The sequence below is a fragment of the Cyphomyrmex costatus genome, unplaced genomic scaffold (genome assembly GCF_001594065.2).
Source record: "Cyphomyrmex costatus isolate MS0001 unplaced genomic scaffold, Ccosl1.0 scaffold51, whole genome shotgun sequence".
Lineage (NCBI taxonomy): Eukaryota > Metazoa > Arthropoda > Insecta > Hymenoptera > Formicidae > Cyphomyrmex > Cyphomyrmex costatus.
Window position 1 is genome coordinate 264,530 of NW_017279354.1, and position 27,275 is coordinate 291,804.

The 27,275-nt window shown below is 29.4% G+C and overlaps 3 protein-coding genes across 3 annotated transcripts; all 3 read left to right on the top strand.

Annotated features, from left to right (window-relative positions):
* The first annotated feature begins 4,789 nt into the window (after positions 1 to 4,789).
* LOC108778728 (uncharacterized) lies at positions 4,790 to 5,131 on the top strand. Its single transcript, XM_018545980.1, has one exon. It carries the CDS (start codon positions 4,790 to 4,792, stop codon positions 5,129 to 5,131), a length of 342 nt encoding a protein of 113 aa, XP_018401482.1.
* An 8,274-nt stretch (positions 5,132 to 13,405) lies between these two features.
* LOC108778750 (odorant receptor 4-like) lies at positions 13,406 to 15,828 on the top strand. Its single transcript, XM_018546002.1, has 6 exons — positions 13,406 to 13,662; positions 13,760 to 14,105; positions 14,347 to 14,583; positions 14,827 to 14,940; positions 15,069 to 15,224; positions 15,778 to 15,828. Exons 1-6 carry the CDS (start codon positions 13,406 to 13,408, stop codon positions 15,826 to 15,828), a joined length of 1,161 nt encoding a protein of 386 aa, XP_018401504.1.
* Positions 15,829 to 16,830: 1,002 nt separating this feature from the next.
* Positions 16,831 to 27,208, top strand: LOC108778729 (odorant receptor 13a-like). The gene is made up of 10 exons (XM_018545981.1): positions 16,831 to 17,087; positions 17,491 to 17,833; positions 17,991 to 18,224; positions 18,391 to 18,504; positions 18,625 to 18,804; positions 20,259 to 20,518; positions 21,026 to 21,371; positions 22,405 to 22,518; positions 26,897 to 27,052; positions 27,158 to 27,208. The coding sequence occupies exons 1-10, from the start codon at positions 16,831 to 16,833 to the stop codon at positions 27,206 to 27,208; spliced, it is 2,055 nt and encodes a 684-aa protein (XP_018401483.1).
* The last annotated feature ends 67 nt before the right edge of the window (positions 27,209 to 27,275 follow it).

Genomic DNA, 27,275 nt, shown 5'->3' on the forward strand with positions numbered 1-27,275 from the left:
CTATAAAATGAGTTATTAAAATGAATTATTTTCAAATGTCAATGAAGCTGAATTAAAGACAAGCTGCTATAATAAATTACTATACGCGATAAAAAAATGAGAGGACACGCATCTGTAAAGTAATTGCGCAACGATAAATTTTTCATCGATGGTTTGCATAAACGAGCCGCTTTGTTGAGGCCATTATCATGATTATAATTATTGAAAATTGTTTGTAGAACGTTCAACAGGATATTAACAATGATGGCAATTGACTGGGAAAAATGTTCCAACACGAAATTCAGTATGTTCGCGACATACAATGCCAAACTGTCGCAGCGCTTTGCTAACATGATGGTGATTCTTTATTCGACAACTGTAATTCTTTTTAGTAGCAAGGTTCTCCTAAAATACACGGACATCAAAACTTCCAACATTTCTACACGATTGCTCATTCTAGAGATGGATCTACCATTTGATGCTAACCAAAGATTCGTGTATGAATCAGTAATACTTACTCAGTTCTTTTATTCTCTATTATGTGCCGATGCAAACTGTTTATTGAATGCCCTGCTTATAAACCTGGTGAGTGTGCTGTGTAAGAAATATTATTATTATCCTTAATATTATTATTTATTATTTCTACAGCTCATCAAAATTAATCTTGATATTTTATTAACCAATTAGCTGATATCAATTGCTTAGCCAAATATATACATGTATTTATTATTTTATATATTATTAAAAATAGTTTAAATAGAAGTTTTAATTTATACTGATTCTCGAATTTTAAAAGATTATACGCAAGATATATTTAATCTAAATAATTTGTTTCAAGTTTGAAAATATTTGATGTGTAGTCATTTGAAGTAAATATATTTAAAATAAATTACACATATAAATTATTATTCCAACTTTGATGTTTTTTTTATTTAATTCATTAAAAATCGTTTTTCGCAACAATCATTAAAAGTAATATATATATTTAGATACTGTATATTGGAGGTCAAATCGATATTCTACGCGAGAACTTGAAGGAAGTTTTTCCGAAGAATGGCAAATATATTCCGAATCATTTTGTGATAAAAAAAGTAATTAGGGAACACCAGAAAATCATTATATTTTCAAAATACATTGAAGATTTGTATTCATACATCGCTATGGTATTGTTCGTATCTGATACGCTGATTGTCTGTTGCTTGGGTTTTACAATTGTCGCGGTAAGTATTATAATTTGTTTAATTCTACGATAAAGAGAAATATACATTATAGGATTTTGCAGAATAAAAGAGCACTAATTTGTAATTATCTTATTACTCTTCCATTCTTCTTAGGACGTTTCTTAATATTCTAGTCGATTGGTCGACCTGATGCTTCAGAAAGCATAATCAGAAACTTCTTATTTTATCTCGTTATAAATATGGAAGCGTTTATCTTTTGCTTTGCTGGAGAATATTTAAGTGCTAAGGTTAGATATTGAGACAAATATATGATTTATGATAAAAGAAAAGCAAAATATTATATAACTGATTTGTAAAATTACAAGATTTGTTATTCAATAGAGCAAGAGCATCGGAGATGCTGCTTACGCTTCCTTTTGGTATATGAATCAGATTCTAAAGATAGTCGAATTATATTGTCCCTGATAATGAGATCGCAAAATCAATTAACCATTACAATTGGAAGGATAATGAATTTGTCTTTGGGACAATTTAGTACTGTAAATTTATCTCAGACACATTGTTTTACACGTAAAACTTAACGTATATTTTACATTAAAAGGTTCATTCTGTAAATTACGTAGAATACGTATATTTTATATTTTTAGTTTTTATATTCGCGTTTTAGATTTAAAAAAATCTGGAACACTCTTTACATTGTTACATATCAAAATTTGTCAAACGACAAATAAATTATTTTTTAAGTAATTTTCGAATTTAAATATTTACAATTTCTATGTATATTGATACTTTTACAATAATCAAATAATACTTTTACAGATTGTAAAGGCTTCAGCCTCCTATATATCGGTTTTACTCACAATATATTAAAAAAAAAAACTGCATTCTGTTTATAACATTAAATTTTTTATGTTAACAACTGGTAGTTTAATATCGTATGATATTGCTAGTCTAAAAAAATATGCACATAATTTAGAAATGACGGAAATCATTATAGTATTACTTACTATTTTTTTCCATATGTCACACACTTGCGTGTATGCGCTTTGGTAGTTACAATGAACCAAATTTCCAGGTAGAGAGTAATCAATAACTCGAGATGTTTATTAATTGATGTCAAATAATGCAACCTCGTGTCGCTTTCTCTCATCCCACTTGGCAACGTCAACGCGACTTTGCAAGTACTAACAATTTTTTTTTCATTTTTTTTTCTTCGAGTTCTCCATTCGTACATTATGCATTTGCTGTGCACGTGGCGTTTTGCATTTTTAAGTCTCATAATTCGTCGCTATCGTGTTACCCTGTCGAAAAAAAAGAGAGAATAAGAAAAATAAAAAATAAGGGAACAAATTCTGTAAATTTGTGTGGAAACATTTTTAAAGTTTTATAATCGTAGATCTATACTTCTATAGTTATACACTCTAAAAATTATGGATGAAAATTTTTAACACCGTGCAGTGTTTATGTAAGTCTCACCGTATGTTGATCTAAATATGAAAATTATATTTAACACCTATGAAGTTAAATCCACAATATATTATTTCATGCCTGGTTTCAAGAAAACATTTAATGAGTAATCGTTCCCGGTTAATCGTGAGCAATACGCTTTCGCGTTCTTCAGTGAGTAATATCTTGATATTTCTCATGGAATTAAGAAAATATGGCAGATCCGTATTTGATGCTTTTATAAAATCATTGATAAAAAATTTTTCTTTCTCGCAATTTTACAAAAATAACTGCTACGAGTATAGCATGTTTCTCTATAAAATTTGTATTTCGTATCTTAATTTAGCATGTGGTTCGGTATGTTGTAAACTATTTTGCATAAATTGTTCTGAAATTAATTGTCGTTATAATGTGTCAGTATATTTATTTCATATTTCTCTACCGCACAATGCGATGAGCTAATGGATTTGATGAATAATTCGAGCAGCTCTTTAATATATAGCCTGTTGCTATTTTCAAACTGATTACTTTGTGGAATTATCAATCAACAAAATTACCTTTTTAAAAAAAGGGAAAAAAAGGTGCGAAGTGTGCGTGTTCGCCTCACAATAAACCGTTACATATATATATATATATATATTATTACAGTATACAAAAAATGAAATAAAATCTTTAAATTGCGCCAATTGTGAAAGGAATATATTTTTTCTTCCCACATATATAACGTATACTTAACTTCAAAAAGTAAAAACACAAAAAACTCGGCGGTTCTTTATAGCTTATAAGTACTATACTTGTCGTTTGTCAAGAACATCATTGCTACTGGAATATAAAACTTCGCTCAGCACTCCACTCTTCGTATTCTGCTTCTAGCTTACTTATTCATGATTATCGCGCGCAACCTGTAGGTATCTGACGTGCACCAGAGCTTCTTCCAAAATTGTGCGATTTACATATTTCAGGAGAATGAATTGCGAACGCGTACACACTAGCCGCACTTACATAATGTGCGCACGGAAGAATATCTTTCAATATTGAGAAAATAAAATATCGGAATAAGAAAAACTTTTACTTTCTTCCCTCTTCCTCAAAAAAGTCTCCTCCATTCATGATACATAAAACTTTTCTTACTGTCACTGAGTGCATTTCACATATGTGAACATTTGCGTGTTTCTATCTACTGTTTCTTGAATTTTTAAAGAAAATGATGAAGCACTGAGAACTACTTCACTGTTTCACCCAAGAATTTGAGAGGTAGAAGGTCGGCCATCCGGAAATTTCTTTTTTTATCGACAATCTGCACGCAATCTGTGCACGTTGCGATCAAAATATTTAATAAGCCGTTGCTCATGGGAGGATGCCCTCCACTCTCATTCTCTTTCAAGCTCTCAGTTTGTACAGAAACACTATATCGTGCACATCGCACAATCGATAAAGTGTGTTTTGTAAAATTTCTCTTGTCGGAATCGATGCATATTGACAGTGAAGAATATTAAAAAGTAATAATAATAAAAGAATGAAAGTAAAGAATACTATTAGCTTAGCTATGGAAATTTGGCTTCGTATTTTTGGCATTTGGCCGAACACGTCGTTTGTTTTGTTCCGTAGACTGTTCTGGACTGTTTCAATTGTATTCGAACAAGTTGCTCAATTTCAATATATTGTAAGGAATTTCCGTTTAATGGAATTTTTAGACATAGTAACCATGTTAAGTGCAATAATGGCGTATATGTTATTTTTAATCAAGCTCATCATTTTTTGGTGTAAACAGCGGTGAGATGCGCAGCGGTGAGACATATAATATACGCACTATCAATGAAAAATTTTATTTTAAATATTATACGTTTAATTGTCCTAGAGTATGGTGATTAAATAAATTTAGTATTACATCTTAATTCAACAATTACTTTTTCGGTCGATGAAGTGAATTATTCGGCAAATTGCGAATGTGAACAAAGCTAGAGACAAATTGCTGTAATAAATAAATTACTAAAAAAATATAATATATATATATATATATAAATACCTAAAAATAATATAAGTGAATACGCATTTGTAAAGTCATTGCATAACGATAAATTTTTCATCGATGTTTCGCATAGTGTTCCATTGCGGCTGTTATCATGAGAGAAATTGTAACCAATAAAACTATTTGTAGAACATTCAACAATATATTAACAATGATGGCGATCGATTGGGAAAAGCGTTCTAGTACAAAATTCAGTATGTTCGCGACATCATACAATGCTAAACTATCGGAACGCTTCGCTAACGTAACAGTAATTCTTTATTCGACAGCTGTAATTCTCTATAGCACCAAGATTCTTGTAAAACATGTGGATGACGGCAATACTTCCAACGCTTCCACACGATTGCTCATTTTAGAGATGGACCTGCCATTTGACGCTAACAAAAGATTTGTATATGAGTTGGTCATAATTGTTCAATTTCTTCATTTGGTGTTATGTGCCGACGCCATCGGTTTATTAAATGCCTTGCTCATAAATCTGGTGAGTTCTGCGTAAGTAGATAGATCTCGATCCTCCGCAACTTGCGATCTTGAATAAAAAATCACTTTAGTGTTGCTGCGCTTGTCTTAATATCAAAACAATACCGTGTCTCCTAATATTGTTTTTATATACTACTATTATTCATAAAAATTAATTTTTTGATATTTTTTTATTAATCGATCAATTAATATCAATTTGTTAGTAAAATATTATATATTATCTATGTTATCAAAAATAATTTATTTGATTTATGCTGTTTTTTGAAATTTAAAATATTTTTTGTTTTACAACATTAATTAAATTTAGGCATTAAAATATATTTTTCGCAACCTGCATTTGCACGCGGTGTGTATTTAATTCTAAAAAGCATACATTTTAGATATTACATATAGGCGGTCAAATCGATATTCTTTGTGAGAGTTTAATGGGAATTTTTCCGAAGAAAGAGAAGGGCAACTTGAGTCACTTTATTGTAAAAAAGGTAATCAAGAAACATCAGAAAATCATCATCTTTACAGAGAATATCGAAAATCTGTATTCTTATATCGCAATGGTGATCTTTGTATCAGATACTTTGATTATCTGCTGCTTGGGTTATACAATTGTTGCGGTAAGTATTATAAATTTTCTACATTAGGGAGAAATATATGCTAAAAAAAACCATTGTTAAATTTGTAGAATAAAGGATCACTGTTTCGAACTTTTAATTATTCATTACTTTATTACTTTTTCGTTGCGTTAAGAACGTTTTTTTGAAATATTTCAGTCAATCGGTGGACCCGATATTTTGAAAAATATTATTAGGACCCTGTTATTTTACCTCGTTATGAATATGGAGGCGTTCATATTTTGTTTTGCTGGAGAATACTTGAGCGCTAAGGTTAGACACTGGCCTAGTTTACACCCTACGTTTAGGCCGCCACCTATACTCTACGAAAACATATTTTTGTCGAGATATTAGTCAATTAAAATGGGATATCCTGTATAAATGTTACAAAATTAATTATTTAATAGAATAAAAGCATTGGAGATGCTGCTTACGCTTCCCACTGGTATGAATCAGGTTCTAGAAACAATCGAATTATATTATTCTTCATAATGAAGTCGCAAAATCAATTAACCATTACAATTGGAAAGATAATGAATTTGTCCTTGGAACGATTTACTAGTGTAAGTTTATTTTGGATTTGCTTTACACGCTTTACAGTCTTTTAGCACAGATTTTACGTAAATGATTTTATCCACATAATTATCTGTATTGAATAAAAAGCGTGTTTCTCCTTCTTAAAATATAAGTAAAGTATTGTTATCAATTAACATGTATATAGGATATAATTAAAAAGAGACAAATTTTGTGGACAAGTTCTCTCATTACCAAAAGTAAAAAAGAACATTAATAAGTTGTTTCCAGATTTTTCTAATTTAATTTCTAATTTAATTATAATTTGTTGTTTTATATTATATAATATTAATGACTTATTTCATAAAAATAGATTTGATTCTTTTTAATTATACTTTAATTTTCAAATAGACCGAAAATCACATATAAAATTTTACTTTTAATGCACAAATAGAGAAAAGCACACGTGCTTGGCAGTCGAGTACAGAATAATCTCTATGCGTTTCGAAGATATTTGAATGTTCCAACTTGCCTTCACGCTCGACTAACCTAGCTTTATCTTATATAATTTTTTATATGTATATATTGATTAATAAGAAATAGTATTTGTGTGTTGCAATATTTCTATTATTACACATTAAAATGAATCAAATGCTAAACAAAATATTTTTTACATAAACTAAATTTAAATATTTAATTTCTACATACATTTATATTTTATAATATTGTTACAGATTATTAAAGCTGCAGCCTCCTATATATCCGTCCTACTTGCGATGTATTGAAACGGAACTACATTTTATATTTACATTGAATTTGTAATGAACGTTAACATGTTAGCGGTTACTATTTATTCATTTAAAAATTTGCACATATATATATAAATTATATATGTATATAAATTATATATATATATATATATATATAACAACAGAATTATTTACCACATTTCCTTCCATCCATTATACATTTGCACGCGTGTATACATTGGTCGAAAGTAAGAATAAATTCAAGACTATCAGACAATAGATCGATAGACACGCAATATTTATTAAATAAGGTCGAACAATACAATTCCGTGTTGCTTTCCTCTCTCGCACATAACACTGTTCGCACTTTGTGATTTCCGACAACTTTCCTTTTATTTTCCTGCAGTACTTCATTTGAACATTGTGTACTTGCTGCACGCACGGTATTTTGCATTTTTAAGTCTCATAATTTACTGCTATCATGTTATCCTGTCATGAAACAAAGAAAAAAGAAGAGAAAAGAGACTAAGGGAAAAAAGTTCTTTAAACTTTCTATTTTTTTTTTTCGTAATCGCAGATCTATAGTTATATTAAGTATCTTATATATACACAGGGTGATTCAATTTAACCGCAGGAGTCGGTACGTACATATTATTCATGAAAAAGTCAATCGAAAATATTAATAGCAAAATGTTGTGGCATCAATAGTTTTCAAACTATTGATGCGACCGACCTATTGCTTTTGAAGGCGCAAATTTCATACCATGTGGTTGGTTATTTTCAAATACTTACCATTTGAAAACTATTAATGCCACAACATTTTGTTATTAATATTTTCGATTCACTTTTTCATGAGGAATATGTACGAATATACCGACTCCTACGGTTGAACTGAATCACCCTGTATACACAGGGGTGTCATTAACCGATTAAATCACCTATCAAGAGCAGGTAGAGTAGACCGAACTGAATCGAAAAGACTTATACCATTTTGCAATTTACGCAATATCTGCCATCATTAACTTGGTGGATGTTATCCGGCAGTAGTAGTAGTTCGGCTACCTTTAAGGTCTAATATCTCGTTAAATATTGCGTAAATTGCAAAATGGTATAAGACTTTTCGACTCAGTGATCTATAATTTTGACATAATTTTGCCTAATACGGAGAGTGATAACTTTAATACATCAACTGTTTTGTTCAGGCATTTATCCTGAGGATGGAATTCCTCTTTGACAGCAATAACTCACCCTGCACAAGCTCATAATGTCATAATGATGGAGCAATTTTTTTACCTGCTGAAAAAAGCTCAATTGACGTGGTAAGCGCTTTAATCATGATATTGGTAAGGTTCAAGATTTATCGCTAAAGTTTAAAATAATTTTACATAGAATAATCATCATCAATATGCTTCGATCATAAATCTTGTTAACTGAATATAGATAAATCTTTACATTAATTTTGTAATTTAATATTTACGTTGTTTAAAGTAATTTTATGTCGATATAAAATGATTTATTGTCATAATAAAGCTATATAAAAGAAAAAGAAGTAAGTTAAATTTTTTGCTTATAATAATTTAATTATTAATTTTCAATTATTTACTTTTCCCCCAACATACATTGCTATATATATTTATTGTATTTACAATCTTTTCTTGACACTTTCATTTATCGATATCTTTGATATAATTTCTCTCTCCCTTTCTATTTTTATCTGTTTTCTTTCATTATTACTTATTCACACATATTTTTATATTTTTTTTGTCTTTTCTGCATATAGCCTGTGTTTATTTTCTCTGCTTTTCTTTTTTTATTTTTTAACGCTTACATTCCACCATCCTTCACAACTTATTGTTGCCTAAAAATATCTTAGCATCCCTGTTGTTCTTAATACCCCATTGTACCTCAGTTCTCTCATTTTTATTTTTTTTTCATACCTTTATACATCTTTGTCTTTTTTCTCCTTTGCCATTTCTAATCCTTCTTTTTTTCATAATCATGTATCACTTTTCTCGATGAAACGTTACAAATAATATTGAATATTATAATTAATTTCATCTATTTTTATTTTAATTTATCTTTTACGTCATGTAAAACAATTAACAGATTGTAAGGTTTAATTAAATTACGTCATTCTGCGTTTGTTCTATTAAAATGAAATAAGATTTTATATATTGTTTTTCAAAAATAAGTTTTTAGAATTGAATATTATAATTTAGAAATTTTTCACACACAAGTTAAAACTCATATTTGAATCCATATTTTGATGTTAATTACCGTTATATCGCCTATAACACGTACGTCAATGTGCTTGAACGTGCGCTTTCGTTGAAAACCAGAATAAACTCAGAAGAAAAATCAATAACTCGAAATATATGCAAAGTTGTGTTAAATGAAGTTGAACAAATTGAACTTATGATTTTCTCTCTTTCTTCACCCTCCCCCCCCCTCTCCGTGCTCGTTCATTATTCTCTCTGCTTCGAATCCCATCGATTTCTGTTCCGACTTTATATACTTTCTGCGCGCATAGCATCTGCATTTTAACTGCATTATTTTTTTACTGCGTTATACCAAGCGACAAACAAAGAGAGGGATGGTGAAGATTCGCCTGAGTTGTAAATTTCTTTTTCTTCTGTTTTCTTTTTTCTTGTTTTCTCATATCTTAAAGCGTGAGAACGTATAACCGTGACTACGATCGATGCTGTTGGTTTTCTTCGAATATACAATTTTCACACAAGTTGAAATTTTTTTCTTATAATCTCCGTTATAAATTTAATATTCACGTGTGCGTTTGAGTGTTGCTTATTTATGTTTGCTTGAATTTTTAAAGCAAATCGCTCACTCTTGCATCAGTCCGTAAGGTTATTGTTCAAGGGATATTCTCTCTTATTTTTTTTCTTACAAGTGTTATTAAGAGTAACAGGAAAAGCAATTGTACATATAATTTAAACGTGCAGACGCAAATATTTAATGACTATGAGGAAACCAAAATGTGTTCTTTTATTTCGCTTTCTCTTAAGATTTTCAATTCGTACCGAGACGCTAAGTTTTACACATCGTATGATTGATTAGCTTTGTACGATTTAGTAACATCAGGTTCTTCAGTAACACAAATTATATACATGTTTTTGTAAAAAAAGATGAGAACACAATAAATTAATATAAAAAGTTAAAAACGAAAGGAGTATGAAGCAAACACTTACAAGCACTGTCAACGGAATCGTAGAAATTCCGCTTCGCATATTTGGTATCTGGCCAAATTCATCGTACATTCTATTTTGCAGACTGTTTTGGACGATTGTACTCGTAGTTACTCAATCTTTGCAATATCGATTTATTATTTTGCACTTCCATGCGGTCGATCTTTCTGATTTGATGGATGTTTTAAGTACAACCTTGAGTTTTAGCCAATTTTCTTCTAAACTCGTCATTTTCTGGTTCAATCAACGGTAAGACACGAACAGCTATAATTTAAAAATGTTAGAAAGATATTAATAATATTTTCATAATGTGTGTGTGAGGCACTATGTTTATTATAATTACACACATACACACATACGCGCACACACACACACTCACTTACATATTATTTATGCTTTGTATAACAATGTTATACAAATTCCTGCAAATGTAGTAGCTCTAGAAAAAAAAAATTAATACAATATTTTTTTACTATTACATTGTAATAATTGGTAAAATTGTTCACATAGAACATTTGATAAATTATTGACTATGATGGAGATGGACTGGAACAAAAATAGCAGTGCCGATTTTAATAGACGTGTGAGAACAAACAAAGCTATTCTATCGCATAATTTCGCTAAAATCGTCTTCGGTATCTTTTCAATAGCAATAACGTTATACAGCTCTAGCGCTTTCAATTTTGGTACAAATAATCTAGAAGAAACCGACATATCTATGCGACCGCTTATTCTAACGATGGACTTCCCATTCAATAGTAGTACACGATTTGTTTACGGACTGATATTAGTTATACAATTTTTTATCACAGTGCTATGTGGCTACACTGTTGTTATGTTAAACGTTCTTCTCGTTGTCTTGGTAAGTTGAAATCGTTTTGAAATGTTTTAAAATTTTTTAATTGTTATATTGTAACTAATGTAACGCAATTCTCTTGAATCATATATAATATTACTGCGATTATACTATATATAAAATATTAACATAAAATCGCACTTCTAAATATTTTAGGTATTACATTTAGCTGGCCAAATCGAAATTCTCGTTAAATGGTTCACAGAAATCGTTTCAGAAGAAAACGGACGTGGGCTGAATCTAACAATAATGAGAAAAATAATTAAAAAACATCAGAGCATTATTACCTTTTCAAAAAACATCGAAAATTTATATTCCGATATTGCGTTGATTCTATTCGTGTCCGATAGTTTGATCATATGTTGCATCGGTTTTGTATTGGTTACGGTAAGTGATTATGATGAGTGTACCTAGTAAGAAAAAATATTATGAAACATTTTAGCAACTTAACAAAATGTTGCTAGAATGTATCAAAATATTTGTTGCTTACTGGATTATTGTTAAAAGTAATAGTTCAAAGAAAGAAATTTTTATGAAAAATTTACAGGTAATTCATTTAACTTTACTTTAATTTATATAACTTTACTTATGTTGACGACTTATTATTAATTATTATAATATCACTATTTTATATATATATACTATAATATATTATTTTATATTACAAGTATTATTTTTAATATTCTTAAGTCAATTGGAAGGCCTAATGCTGCTACAATTATAATAAAGTCACTTGGATTTTACTTTATTATGAATTTTGAGGTATTCATGTTTTGTTTTGCTGGAGAATATTTAAGCGCTAAGGTTAATATTAACGTGAATATAATGCATTTAATTATTAATAAATAAATTGTTAATTTTATGTTGTTTTTTAATCCTCTGGTGCATAGAGTAGAGCAATCGGAAACGCTGCGTACGATTCCCATTGGTATCAATGCAGATTTCAACAGAGCCGGATTATCTTGTTTTTGATAATGAAATCGCAGAATCAGTTGACGATTACAGTTGGGAAATTTATGGACCTTTCTCTCGAACGATACGTCAGCGTAAGAATATTTTTTAAATATTTTTATATTGTAAAAATTAGAATTTCTTCTTAAAAATATATAATATGGTATTGACAATTCCACGCCTATTATTTATACTGCTACAGTTTTTATAATAATTAATATTTCATATGCATCTTTTACATTGTCTACATTTTCATGAATCAATCTAGTGACAAAAACGTATAATATTGTTATAGATTGTAAAAGCTTCAGCATCTTACATATCAGTTATGCTAGCAGTATATTATTGACAACAATGATACGAGTGCTTAATCATAATAGTAATTTATAATTGTTAAATCTGATTATTATATATAAAGAATGTGCACGAATTGAATAAAAATTGTATTTCGTTGTGACTGTATCACTGTAATATTGTCTTATTTTTATTATTTGAATGATTCGCGCACATGAATGTGCGTACAAATCAATAATTCGAATTAATTCACTATATTAATCGTAGATAATAAGATTGATATATATTTAATTCTCTTTACATACCTGAGAGAGATATATTATACGAAGATCAAAGAATTGTATGAGTAATATTCATATTTATAATACTTAATAATTTTATTTTTTTTTCTTAATTAATTATACTTTTATATTTTTAATTTTACCGAGACTTTAGAGCAAGTTTTATTTTAATGTGCATTCGCGTCTACAATCCGTCATATTTCATACTGCACCCTGAATTATTAAAGCAAATAAGTTGCGAATGCGCAGTAACTGTTTTACATGAAAAATATCCTCAGACAAGTTTTTTTTCTTTAAAGGTGACTGTTGTGAGAAGTTAATACTTTATGACTAAATTCGTTATTTCGTGCTGTAATAATTACTTGATCAATTTCTTTATATTTTCCTCTTGAATCTTTTTTCTGCCCTTTAGATCTTAAAACTTTTCCAAAGATCGCATTTTGCCAACAGAGGTATATACATCGTATAGATCACTACATATCATTACATATTTATGCAAATTATTCACGAATGCATCGTCTGCATTGAACAGAACGTTAGACAACACTGCCTATTCCCTTTTTTTTTTTAAATTATAAGAGATTGCTTCTTCGTGATGTGCACGCATATGATAAAAATATTTAATGAGCAACCGCTATTGGTCAATCGCCGAAGGGTGCTGTTTGCTTCACGATACTCGTTTCTAGAACTCCAGTCTTCATGCAAATTTTCTACAACGTACGTCAAGTCGAGGAGAATATAATTTTAGCCAGCATACCACATGTTTCTTATAGTTTGAAAGTATCTCTAGATTTTGACGCACTGACTTATAGACAATTACAGAGAAAAACACGAAATTATGAGGAGTAAACGTACAATCAATCGCACGGTAGAACTTATGCTCACTATGTTTGGTGTCTGGCCAGGAATATCATGCGTCATATTCTATAGAGTGTTTTGGATGATTACGCTAGCAATTGATCAATTCTTCCACTACTCGTATTTTGTAACGCATTTTCATTTGGATAATCTTTTCGATTTGATGGATTGTTTGAGTAGCTTTTTGGCGCATGTAAAACTAACCGTTAAGCTCATTATTTTCTCGTTGAAACAACGGTAAGCGACAATTAATAATCAATTAAATAATTAAAATTTTGTAAGAAAATAATGTGAAATTATGCTGCAACGTTCTGAAATATTCAATTGTTTATAGAAAATTCGTAGAAATCTTGACAACGATGGCGGAAGACTGGAATGATTGTGATAACGGCGGCGTTGCATTACGCGAAACGGCAGGCAAAGCAAAACTATCAAGTCGCATTTGTAATGGATTAATTATTCTTCATACAATCGCCGCGTTTGCATATGTCATTGGTATCCTTCTGGCCGATGCCGACGTCACCGATCGAACGGCTGAACTCCCTCTCATGATGAAAATGGAATATCCCTTCGTTATAGACACGCAACGCAAGTACAGTCTGGTATTAGCTGCGCAGTTCGTTTTCGTGATGGTGTGCAGTTGGGGAGCTGGTTTATTCAACGCTCTGTTTCTAACTCTGGTAACCTGCACCTACATAAGCAAGTATCATAAAGCAAAGCATAATTATATTTGTAATTAATATCCAACTGTAAATTATTTGCATAAATATTAGGATAAAGAGAATTAAATATTCATCAGGTTTTATTCGCTCTCGTACAGCTTATTATGTTCACATTTTTCATAACAATACTTTTATGATTTAAAAATAAAACAAATAACTGTAATCACATTGTCCTAAATAACAGAGTCTTTATTTGTAGACTCTACACGTGGGCAGTCAAATGAACATTCTGCTTTGCTGGTTGACGCAAGTTGGATCCAAAAACATCGAGAACAAGCGTGATTCATTCGTCACTGTCATGACAAAGATCATTCGAAAGCATCAAAAGATTATCAATCTGTCAGAGAACGTTGAAAATCTCTATTCATATATCGCTTTGCTTCAATTCGCGTCAAATATAGTGATGATTTGCTCATTAGCATTTCTTATTGTAACTGTGAGTAAAGTTATTTAAATTTTAAATATAAAAGTACGTATTCCACCTTAGAATTAATTGCATTAGTTAATTTTTTATAGTGATCTTTGTTGAATATTTATTATATCGCATTATTTAATTTATTATAAATAAAGATTTATATTATAATAAACTAAATAATGCGAGAAAAAGAGAGAGAGAGAGATGTTGAAATAACTTTCCATGTGTTGAATACTTTTATTTTCATTCTACCTCACATTGCAGGCAATCGGCAGTCCTGATGCCACTGAACAAATAATCAGGTCTCTTTTATTTTACGCTGTAACGAATCTCGAAGCATTTATATTTTGTTTCGCTGGAGAATATCTAAGCAATAAGGTTAGCAACGTAAGATTATTGCGATTGCAATGAAAGGATATAAACAATCTAATGCTTGTGGTAATAATAATAATATTATAGAGAAAAATATTGTAGAATTACTATTTTTAATATTTCTATCTTCATAGAGCAAAGCAATCGGAAATGCAGCATACAATTCTGCTTGGTACGATATGAAAACTAAGGATAGTCGTGTCCTATTATTTATAATTTTAAGATCTCAAAGGCAATTGAAGCTTACGGCGGGCAAGATGACAGTTCTCTCTTTAGAATGCTTTACAAATGTAAGATATATAATGATTTAAAGAATTTCTCTTAATTTTTTGTGTATAATAAAAAATAGTTACCAATATTTTTGTTATCTATCAGTGAATAATATTATAATATTATATTACAATGTTCAGGTAGAGACTTTTGTGCTACATATATCAACTTTTTATATGTACGAGTACAGACATATTGTTTTCTTATTTTAAAAGTAACACAACAATAAATTAAGTTTTACAAAAAACAAATATTTTTGACCTGACAAAAAATTATTAAATCATATCGGTAAAAAGAGTGCATGTTTTTGACTGGTTAAATTTCATTTTTGTTATTTTCGTTTCGCAACCCTTAAAAATCCACCCTTTTTGAATTATAACAATTTTGATGACCTTTTTATGAATTAAATTTTAGACTTTACTTTTAACAAATAATAGCATAATGTTTATTTAACTTATTTATAATAATTCAAAAATCACATTTCTGAGTTGTGTTACTTTTAAAATAAAACAATGATATGTCTGATAATAATGCACATATATTTTATCACTGATAGGAGTAACATTGTTGTAGATTATGAAGGCTTCGGGATCGTATTTGTCCGTACTTCTGGCAATGAAATAAATGCCGTAGTATCCATCATGTAATTTCATAAGTGACAGTCGCCTGAAGTAACAAAAATGATCAAATAACGATCGACTTTTTTAATTAGAAAAATTGAGACATAATATATGTATATATAAATATAGAAAAATATATATGTAATAAATATTTTTTAATTATATATTTTTAAACCAACATAGAGTATAATTATTAACTGTATATTGAAAACTGTAACACAGAAATCATGATTTTTTTCATTAGTGTGAGACAAATTTTATACTCTCTCATATATGGTTTCTATTTAGAAGATGCACCTATAGTGCTAATCCTTTAAACATACTTTTGTATATATGAAACACTATATTGTACTAAATATGGTACCTATGCGGTCTATACACTCTTATCAAACACCATAGCGCACTTAGATACGCTATAAACTGCTTTGCGCTATCAAAAATATTTATATATTATTAACACTAAACTTGAGTTTCTTGCTGTCTTTTTGCTGCTTTGTTGCATAAATTTCAAATCTTTTTCGAAGTGTACGCTGAAGTGCGACTGACCATCAGATGCGTACGTCGTCGCGTTCATGCTGCACGATCATTGCATATTTAAATTGGATAATACATGGCGATTACATTACCGGCACCCAAGAGAAGGAGAAATGACCCTCCTACGTATTCTCCCTCTTCTTATATCGATGTTGTGAAAAGCTACGGTATAAGTGTATGCGAGAGCGAGGACTGCGTGTGGCATGATGAAAATATTTAATGAGATACTCTCATTGGCCGATCATGGTAGAGAGCGCCCATTTGATGATCTCATAGGACCTCCCAGTCTTTATAAAGTTATTCTAGAACATACATCGAGTTCTCATTGGAAAATACTGAGTAGGAAATATTGTATCACAAAGAGAGAAAAATAGAGAAAGTAATTCTTTTACCTCCCTAAAAGAGCGTTTGTCCTATATATAAACTGATGTTTTCCTCGCGTAAAAACAACAGCGGAAAGAAATAAGGAATTATGACACGTAAAAGCACAATTAATCGTACGTTAAAATTAATGCTTACTCTGTGTGGTATATGGCCAGGCACAACGTGTATTATAATCTGCAGGGCGTATTGGATTATCGCATTAGCAATAGATGAAATTTGTCACTGCCGTTATCTTTTATTGCATTTGCATTCCAACGATCTTTTTGACTTGATGGACTGTTTCAGTAGTTTCCTAACGCAAGTAAAATTCACAATTAAGTTGATTATATTCTGGCTGAATGAAAGGTAAGTACAAATGCTATAAAATAAATAATTTGCATATGTATTACTCAAAGTTAATTTCGTTTCTTTTTCTGTCATTATTTCCTGTATTTATCATAATTAATATACAGATAAAAATAAATAAATAAATATTAATAACCCACAAATATTTTTTTTTTAATTTCTAACAATAAGCGCACAGAATTTTTGTACACATTTTATATTCGGCTCTAAAATAAAAAGAGATTAGAAAATTAGAATATCATTTAAAGAAATTATAAATACGTAAATAAAAATACGTTTATACAATTATACTTTATACGATAATATAATAATACTTTATACAATATACTTCTTTAAATACATAAGCTTCTGTGCCTTATATTTCTCCCATAGCCGGCAAAATAATCAAGTCAATAATTCGTAGAAAATTCTTTGAGATCTTGACGATGATGGCAGAAGACTGGAACGATTGCGCTGGCAGTAACATCAATATGCGCGAAACGGCATGCAAAGCTAAATTAGCAAATCGTATCACTAATGCGATGTTCACTCTTCACACGTTAACCATTGTTGCGTACAGTATTGGTGTTCTATTGGCCGACGTCGACGTCACTGAGCAATCCGAACTACCTCTTCTATTAAAGGTGGAGCTTCCTGTCAACATAAACACAAAACGCATGTATAAAATGCTCCTGACCATGCAATTCGTGCATCTCATCATGTCCGGCTGTGGAACGGGTTTATTGAACGCATTGCTCTTAACTTTGGTAAGTTGCAACTTGCAACGCGTGCGAGATATACTTGTCATAAGTAACATATTGATAATTGCTAATCAATATCGTCTTTAAACAATTTTTTTTTCGCTGTTTAATGCATTAATTTGAGCTTCGATTGATAAACACAATGTATAATTTTTATTTCTAGACTTTACATGTAGGTGGTCAGATGGATATTTTGCGTTGTTGGTTAAATGAACTTGTACCACAAGGAAATGAAGGATCCGAGTCTGTCGCCGTCACGACGAATAGAATTATTCGCAAGCATCAAAGAATCATTAACTTTTCGGAATACATCGAGGATTTATATACATACATCGCGTTAGTGCAATTTACATCAAACACTGTGCTCATTTGTTCTTTAGGATTTCTTATTGTAACGGCGAGTGAAAACATTCAGTATTACGCATAATAAAATGAATACTAAATTTTAAATAATTGAATGTGAATTATTGTTGCAAAATAACTTTTTGCAACTTGTTAGAGTGACGTAGAAGTCTACTTATAATTTTAGAACGCATTTAATAATTGTTACTTTAATATTGCAGGCAATTGGCAGTCCCGATGCAACGGAGCACATAGTGCGATCACTTTTATTTTACACCGTGACGAATCTCGAAGCATTTATATTTTGCTACGCAGGAGAATATTTAAAAAACAAGGTTAGACACAGGAAAATAATGGTGACAATAATCAATAACGATTATTTTGAGACTGTTGGAAAAACAAATTATAATAATATATATTAGGGCAATCTCTTTTAACGATTTCCAACTTTCTAGAGTAAAGCTATCGGAAATGCGGCGTACAATTCTGCCTGGTACGAAATGAAACCTAAAAACAGCCGTAATTTAATATTCGTGATATTAAGAGCACAAAAGCAATTGACACTTACAGTTGGAAAAATAATGGATCTCTCCTTAGAATCTTTTACAAGTGTAAGATTTATACGTAACACACAAAATAATTTTGGACAATAATTGTATACATAATATTTGTATCAAGATACTTTCTATATAAAATTTACTTTTCGTCTAAGTAATTTTTTTCTGCCAATCCATTATAAGTTTGCAAATTACTTATTATAGCAATATTTAAAACGCATTTTTTTCTTTTGGTGACAAAATTATAATCTTCTAAAATATTAATTTCTAATACAAAAGGTTCATACTTTATTATAGATCATGAAAGCATCGGGATCATATTTGTCAGTATTGCTGGCTATGCAATAACATCGCATATTTGAAGATTTTTATATAATAGTCGTGAAGCATATATTATGTAGATATATCTTCACTAGTAATAGAAATGCATACAGTAGTAGCAATACATATATATTTTTATGGCCTGAATAGTAGTATAATTTAGATATTCTAAAATCGTAGTAATCTGCAAAAGAATATAAAATCAGTCATTTTTTTATGTGTGTTATCAAAATATCTTAGATTCCTATTTCCTAAGAATTGTAAAATAATTATATTATATTATATGTCATATCGATAACATTTTTAGTCAATAACCAAAACTAAATTAATAACAAATATAAATAATCTGATGCGACTTTTGTGTTTTCCATGTTTAGTTTTACACAGATTTTGCATTTATGGAAAAAATATTAAATAAAGTAGTTAAATAATTAGATATACAATATATACACTTCTTGTTATAAAAGAATAACGTTAAAATTATTTACAAAAAATATAATATGGTAAGTTTTAATACAATGTTGTTAACTACTGTATAACAATTAGTCTGTTTGAATATTTATTTATAATACGTAAATTCTGATTGACATATATATGTAGTTCACATACATTTTCAGATAAAAATCCGTTTTGTTAATCCTAATTATATTTTCTCAATACCTATATTTCTATAACACAAAACCACTTTTTCGCTATTATATGCAAGTCAATGTAAAATTTTGTGGTATAGCAGATAGTTGCTAGTTGTTCATTCTTTAAAGAATAAAACTTTCCTGAAGCTCCGTGGTCACGATTGATCATCGGACATATACATCACCGTATCTACGTCTGCACATATCGTTATATATTTAAAGTGAACAATTCATGATTGTAGTACAAACGTATAGAGTAGAGAGGGAAAAAAAAGATCTCATCTATCTTTCCATTTCTCAAGTAAATGAAAAACCACAACGAAATATATTCGCAGTCTATGCACTCGGCACGATAAAAATATTTAATGAGCAACTCCAATTACGATCAATTGCCGAAGGTTGAATCTACTGATTTCTTAGAAGCTCCTAGTTTTCTTTATACAAGTATTCTATAATACGTAGAAACGCATGCGTTTTATCAGAGTATATTTCTTTTATCTATCTGAAGTTTTATGTTCTGTTGTACGCACCTTGATGGATTCGATTCTGTGCACAACGGAGAATAAAGAAAAATAAAAAATTATGACTCGTAAAAGTACACTTAACCGCACGTTGAAATTTATGCTCATTTTATGTGGTATTTGGCCGGGCGCATCGTATATTCTACTTTGTAGAATATTTTGGATTGTTTCGTTGATCGTTACCCTATTTTGCCATTACCGTTATTTTCTGACACATGTATATTCTGCCGAAATATTGGATTTAATGGACTGTTTATCCAGTTTTCTAGCGTATTCCAAAATCATTATTAAGTTCCTTGTGTTTTGGTTAAATCAGCGGTAAGTAATATTATTTAATTTATATATAATGTTGAAAACATTCGATAAAAAAATATTATGATTGATGTCACTATAATGACTTAGGTAAAAGCTGTAACAAAAAAATATATTACTTCAAAATCACAATTTTATAGAAAATTTATTTGTATAAATTTTTTTCCTTTAAAAGTAGAATCGTAAATAGTATTATGTAGTCATACAAAACATTCTTTTTAAAACATTGCATCTCATAATAATTTGATCAGCTTCAAATAAAAAATATCTTAAAGCGTTTTAATTAAAAAATATAATTGGATATTTCTTTCTTCGTAATATCAATATGTATAGTTATACTCAATATAGTAATAATTTAAACAAAAATTGTTGATAAATAAAAAGCATTGATAGTGTTTACACATACACACACACATCTAAATATAACAAATCTTTAAAACATCTAAATATTTATATGACGACAATTAAGATTATTTTGCGAATAATACGATTAATAAAACTAATTATCCACAGAAAATTCGTCGAAATCTTGACAGTGATGGCAGAAGATTGGAATGATTGCGCTAATAGTGACATTAGTATACGTGAGACAACACGCAAGGCGAAAATATCGGATCGTATTACAAATGCGATCATCACCCTTCATACGACGACAGTTGTTGCATATTGCATTGGTATCGTTTTGGCTGATGTTGATGTCACTGACTCTACGAAAGAACTACCTTTAGTCAATAAGGTAGAAATTCCTTTCAGTATAAACACACAATTTACATACAGAACCGTTTTAATCACGGAATTTTTACTTATGATCCTTTGCGGATGGGCGGCTGGTATAACAAACTCTTTATTATTAACATTGGTAAGTTAAAAATTCTTTATCGATGCAAACTGTATCTAATTAAAATGATAAATTTAAAACAACGCGTAAAAAATGCAAAAATTAGAATGACTTATAAAAAATGTTATTTGTAATTATTTTATAACAATATTATTTAATCAATGATTATGCGTTTACTTAGTTTATTATTTAAGAGAAAAAATAAGCAATGATAGATCTCACCTAAAGAATCAGTTCTCGTTAAGAAATTTGCATTCTTTGATACAAGAATTACATGTTCTTGTTCGGCCGGTTGTAAGACACGCAATCGATTGTTAAAGCATTGCGTATGACGTCTGGCAATACTAGCCTACATTTGCGCGCGCGCTGCCTTTACTTTTTTTTTTTTAACAGAAATGTAATCAAAGTCACGTGGTTCCTTAAAACTGTTGGAGAACAAATTCCTAAACAAAAATTGATTTTCTTTCGATAAGATCCTCTAAATTTGGTGTTAGAGATTCTGAAACATTCTGTAGATACTTTTTTTGTTTTGTACTAAGGTATTCTTATTTTCAAATTTGTATTTTTTATTTTGAGATCTTACATACCGCTGGCCAAATCGAGATTATGCGTCACTGGCTAATGCAGCTTGTGCCTCGTAGGAACGAGGACAAACATAAATCAATAACTGTGACTACGAGTAAAATTATTCAAAAACATCAAAAAATTATCAGTTTTTCAAGAAACATTGAAATACTTTATTCATATATTGCGTTGCTTCAGTTTGTGTCAAACACAATAATGATATGTTCGTTAGGTTTCGTTATTGTAACAGTGAGTAAATACTATTGAACACAACTATTGCAATGCTTCCAATAGTAATTTTAATTCTAATAATTTAATATTATTGAATATTAATTTATTTTTTATATTGCATATCATTATTTATATTGTATATTATACATTTAAATTGTCATTGTTATATTTAATTTGTATTTTATATTTTATATCATATTGTGTGTTGAGAGGTCTGTATTTTTAATAACTCGTATATTATTTTTATACAATTTTGCAGGCAATCGGCAGCCCCAACGCGCTAGAACAAATAATGAAATCAATTCTATTCTATACTATAACGAATCTCGAAGCGTTTATATTTTGTTATGCTGGAGAATATCTGAATAACAAGGTTAGTGACAAGATAATATTCACACAACGATAATAAAAGTAGATAATTATTTTTTTCTCGCAAAATATTGTGTAAAAGATACTATGAATATTAAAAATTCATCATTTTCAATTTCATAGAGTAAAGAAATTGGGCTCGCGGCGTACAACTGTGAATGGTACGATTTAAAATCTACAGAAAGTCGAATCCTGTTATTTATCATATTGAGGTCGCAAAAACAATTGACACTTACGGTAGGAAAGATGATGGATCTCTCTTTGCAAGCTTTTACAAGCGTAAGATTTATATGTAAATTTTTTATCTTTAAACATAAAAAATATACATGACAAAAGAAGTATATTATATGTGTATAAAGAATTATAACATAAGAATATTTATTCTAATTAAAGAAATAAATTTCTAAGACAAAAGTGATAATATTGTTTTAGATCATGAATGCTTCGGGTTCATATTTATCGATGCTGCTGGCGATGCAATAAACAAATCGACAACTTTTAAGTAACTATAGAAAATTCAAATTATTTGTAATTCACTAGTTATAAAAACACACATTGTAATATAACGTTTTTTTTTTTCAAATATATAGTACAAAATAATCGTAAAGCTTTTTATTTTTTTAAGTTATCGATATATCTACAGTTAAGAAATATCGTAAACACTATACTATGTAAAGAATGAAATTATTATTTGCTGAAATTCTAATAAGTAAAATAATGTAAATTTCCGTAGTGTCGCACTTTATAATTTTTATTCCTATCGATTCGTTCCCCTTTATAAATTTTAGAATTTTCTTGAAGGGTCATTGCTCACGATTGGTCATTAGGCATCATTGTTATATCTGCCTACGCATGAATCATTGCATATTTAAAACATACAATTCGTGGTATGCTACTAGTATTCAAAAGAGGGAAAAATTATACTAGAAGGTTTGTGGGTTATCGCCGTGTGTTTCTTCATTATTAATGCCAACGTTTCGTGAACTATGCCGTTTACTTCATCAGGGCGAGGGGTGCACTGATACTGAGAAAAAATATCCTTTTTTTTTCTTCTCGCGCAACGAAATTCACGAAAAACACAATATAAATATATTATACATACAGTAAACAATACTTGATAAATTTGTATAGATCTGTAAGTTTTATCTGTAAACATTTTATCTTGACACTAAAAAATATATTTTTTTATACTTATAGTACATAATAAATTTTGAATAAATAGTAAAATATATTTTATTTGATTATCTGTAAAATTATCATATTTATAATATATATACGTAATTTGTAATAATACGTCAGATATTATAACAACATATACATTCTTTTTGTATAAATACGAATATAGTTTTAATTTATTTAGGTTGTGATAAATTTTTTACACCTATTTGTACATCCGTGATTTAAAAACTTTATGTATTTGTAATATTACTATTATTTTGTTAAAACATGAATATTGCTAATAACACACAAATTCTCATATAAAGCTTTTAATTATTGCAAATAACATTTCGTTCACGTGGGAGCTCTCCTTCCTTTCAATTTTTAGTCTCTAGATTTTAAAATTTTCCTGAAGATTCACAGACTGACTGACTATAGACACATAATCAATTTATCTACCACCGCACGAGTCATTGCATATTTAAAGTGTAGACAATTTGCAGTTATATTATCGGTAGTATAGAGAAAGTAATTCTCTTTGTTTTTCTCGTATCTTGCAACAAATTTGAGAAAAAAGACTATAGCAGATACTTTTACGATCTGTGCACACAGTATGATAAAAATATTTAATAAATACAATTTATTGATCAGTTGCGCTGAGGGATATATCTATTAAATGATGTTTTAGACTTTTCTTTCTACCTCTCAGTCTCGGGTAGATATTCTGTGATGTATATAGTTTCCATAAAAATATAAACTATATTTCATTGAACAAAGATAGATACACATTTGATTGAAGCATATTTCTTTTGTCTTACCGGAATTTTTTATTTTGTTATCTGTCACATATTTCGACAAACTTATTCATACAGACAAGAGTAAGAAGAGTTATACGGAAAGAACGGTTTTAAAGTATGTACAAATTCAGCTTAATACACATCTGAAAATAAGTTTGTTGAACTGTCAGAATAATTATGTAGGATATGTTTAAGCTTATTGTCAGAATATCGAAGTTCCTTATAATATTGCTCATTATATTAAAGTTTCCTACATATTTATTTTAATGATCTAACAAAATCATTTTCAAATTTGTATATCTAACTAAATTTTTTAATATTTTTACTAAAAAATCGTTTTTTTTTCGTATAGAAAATTATGGATCGTCAGAATCCGCTTAATCGTACGGCAAAATTTTTACTCACTTTGAGCGGTGTTTGGCCGGGCGCATCATGTGCTCTATTTTCGAGAACATTATTCATCGTTTCAGTGATAATTATTCAGTACTGTCACTACCGTTATTTTATGATACATATGCATTCTGCCACACTTTGGGAATACATGGACATGCTGCCTGTTGTTATAGCACATTCCAAAATGCTTTTTAAGTGCCTTGTGTTTTGGTTGAATCAACGGTAAGTAATATGTATATATGCAAAATTAAAAAAAAATTTTTTAAGTATTCGATCATATTTTGACTGATTGGAATACGTGAAAGGTTGGTTTACATATATTACGTTCAGGAATAATATCTAAAACATGGTCACAGCACAAAAACTAAGATTGCTTTAAGATCGACAATATGATCGGCGAACACCACCATTCATAGAAAATTCATCGAAGTCTTGACAATAATGCGAGAGGATTGGAGTGATTGCGCTAATAACGATATCAGTTTGCGTAAGACAGCAAGCAAAGCGAAAACGTCGGAACGTATTACAAATTTAATACTCATTCTTCATACAATGACAGTTTCTGGCCATGGCATCGGTGTCATCCTGGCGAATACCGACGTCACCGATAACGCGACCACGGAGTTACGCTTCTTCACTCAGATAGAAGTTCCTTTTGACATAAATACGCAACGCACATATAGATGTATTTTAATAATAGAATTCTTTTTTTTGATGATGTGGTCCTGGTCATCTGGTGCAATGAATTCTTTATTAATAATTCTAGTAAGTTGTGATTGTACAAATAATATTCAAGGTCGAAAAATATAATTTAAATAATATTTTATAATTTCATTTATAACTATATTATATGCTACTTAAAAGCGATGCACATGATAGATACAAAAATTAAAATAAATTATATGATCTAAATTACTATACCTATCTCCGTGAATTTTGATAATATTATTCTGTACAATATCCATCCTTGCAATTTGAGCAACTACACGGAGAGAAGGATTTCTTAAAATTTACCCTGAAAATATAGTAATTATGGTACAATACAATAAATTTAAAGATTTTTACCATGCACTTCAGTAAAATTTATCATACTTATTTTATATTTTATTGTGGTTTTATTAATGAATGTGAAAGATTTACATCAAAATTCTTCAAAATATAATATTGTCCCACGATTACCATATTTTCAGGGTAAATTTTAAGATGTAATTCTTTCCGTGTAGTTACGGATTGTAATTAATTCCATAGACAATGAGATCTTTATTTTCAGACCTTTCATACAGCTGGCCAAATCGATATTGTGCGTTACTGGTTAACGCATCTTGTATGTTCTAAAGATGAAAGCAAAGATGAATCGGTCACCATGGCAACGACTAAAATTATTTATAAGCATAAGAAGATTATTCGTTTATCGGAATATATCGAAAGTCTGTTTACGTACATTGCGTTGGTGCTATTTGTGTCAAACTCAATAATGATTTGTTTGCTAGCTTTTCTTGTCGTAACGGTAAGATTATTAAATATGAACTCATAGTATTTCTTAATATATAAGTGCAAATAATACAATATAAAATACTAACTAATCAATTAATAAATATATTTAAATTTACTTTACATATTTAAATTATATCTTTATTAATTATATTTATTTTTTATTAAGTAACATATGTTATTACATACCTAATAATATATTTGTATGTTACTAGTAATACTAGTACAATTTATATTAGTTTGCATTTAACAATTTTCCTCACGTCATTGTTGTACAATCACAGGCAATCGGCAGCTCTAACGCGTCAGAGCAATTAGTAAAATCTTTTTTATTCTATTTCATAACGAACCTCGAAGCATATATGTTTTGTTATGCTGGAGAACATCTGAAAAACAAGGTCAGCATTAAAATTTATTAAAAAATATTAATATATATTATAAATGTTAATAAATAACTACAAATATACTGTATATGATTAAAAAAGCTGTTAGAAAAGGTTTAACAAAATATTAAAAATTTGACTATTATTTCTATCTTAATAGAGTAAAGAAATTGGTTTTGCGGCATACAGCTCTACATGGTACAATATGAAATATAAAGACAGTCGCGTCCTACTATTTATTATACTAAGATCACAAAAGCCACTAACGCTTACAGCTGGAAAGATGATAGACCTATCTTTACAATCTTTTACAAGTGTAAGATATATACATCGAAATTGCTTCTTTACGATAAAAAGTATTCTTTAATATTATTAAAAATAAATTTGAATTTTCTAATACAAAAATACAATATTTTTTTAGATCATGAATGCTTCAGGATCATATCTATCGGTATTATTAGCAATGCAATAAACTAGCGTCGGATTTTCTTTAACAAAAAAAAGTCTTATGACAACAGAAGTATTATAACAATACATTA

Coding starts and splice junctions, on each gene's coding strand:
- LOC108778728 (XM_018545980.1), top strand. CDS start 4,790: ATGGCGATCGATTGGGAAAAGCGTTCTAGTACAAAATTCAGTATGTTC.
- LOC108778729 (XM_018545981.1), top strand. CDS start 16,831: ATGACACGTAAAAGCACAATTAATCGTACGTTAAAATTAATGCTTACT. Junction 18,505..18,624: donor GAGAATATTTAAAAAACAAG/GTTAGACACAGG, acceptor CCAACTTTCTAG/AGTAAAGCTATCGGAAATGC. Junction 20,519..21,025: donor GTGTTTTGGTTAAATCAGCG/GTAAGTAATATT, acceptor AATTATCCACAG/AAAATTCGTCGAAATCTTGA.
- LOC108778750 (XM_018546002.1), top strand. CDS start 13,406: ATGAGGAGTAAACGTACAATCAATCGCACGGTAGAACTTATGCTCACT. Junction 14,106..14,346: donor ACGCTCTGTTTCTAACTCTG/GTAACCTGCACC, acceptor CTTTATTTGTAG/ACTCTACACGTGGGCAGTCA. Junction 14,941..15,068: donor GAGAATATCTAAGCAATAAG/GTTAGCAACGTA, acceptor CTATCTTCATAG/AGCAAAGCAATCGGAAATGC.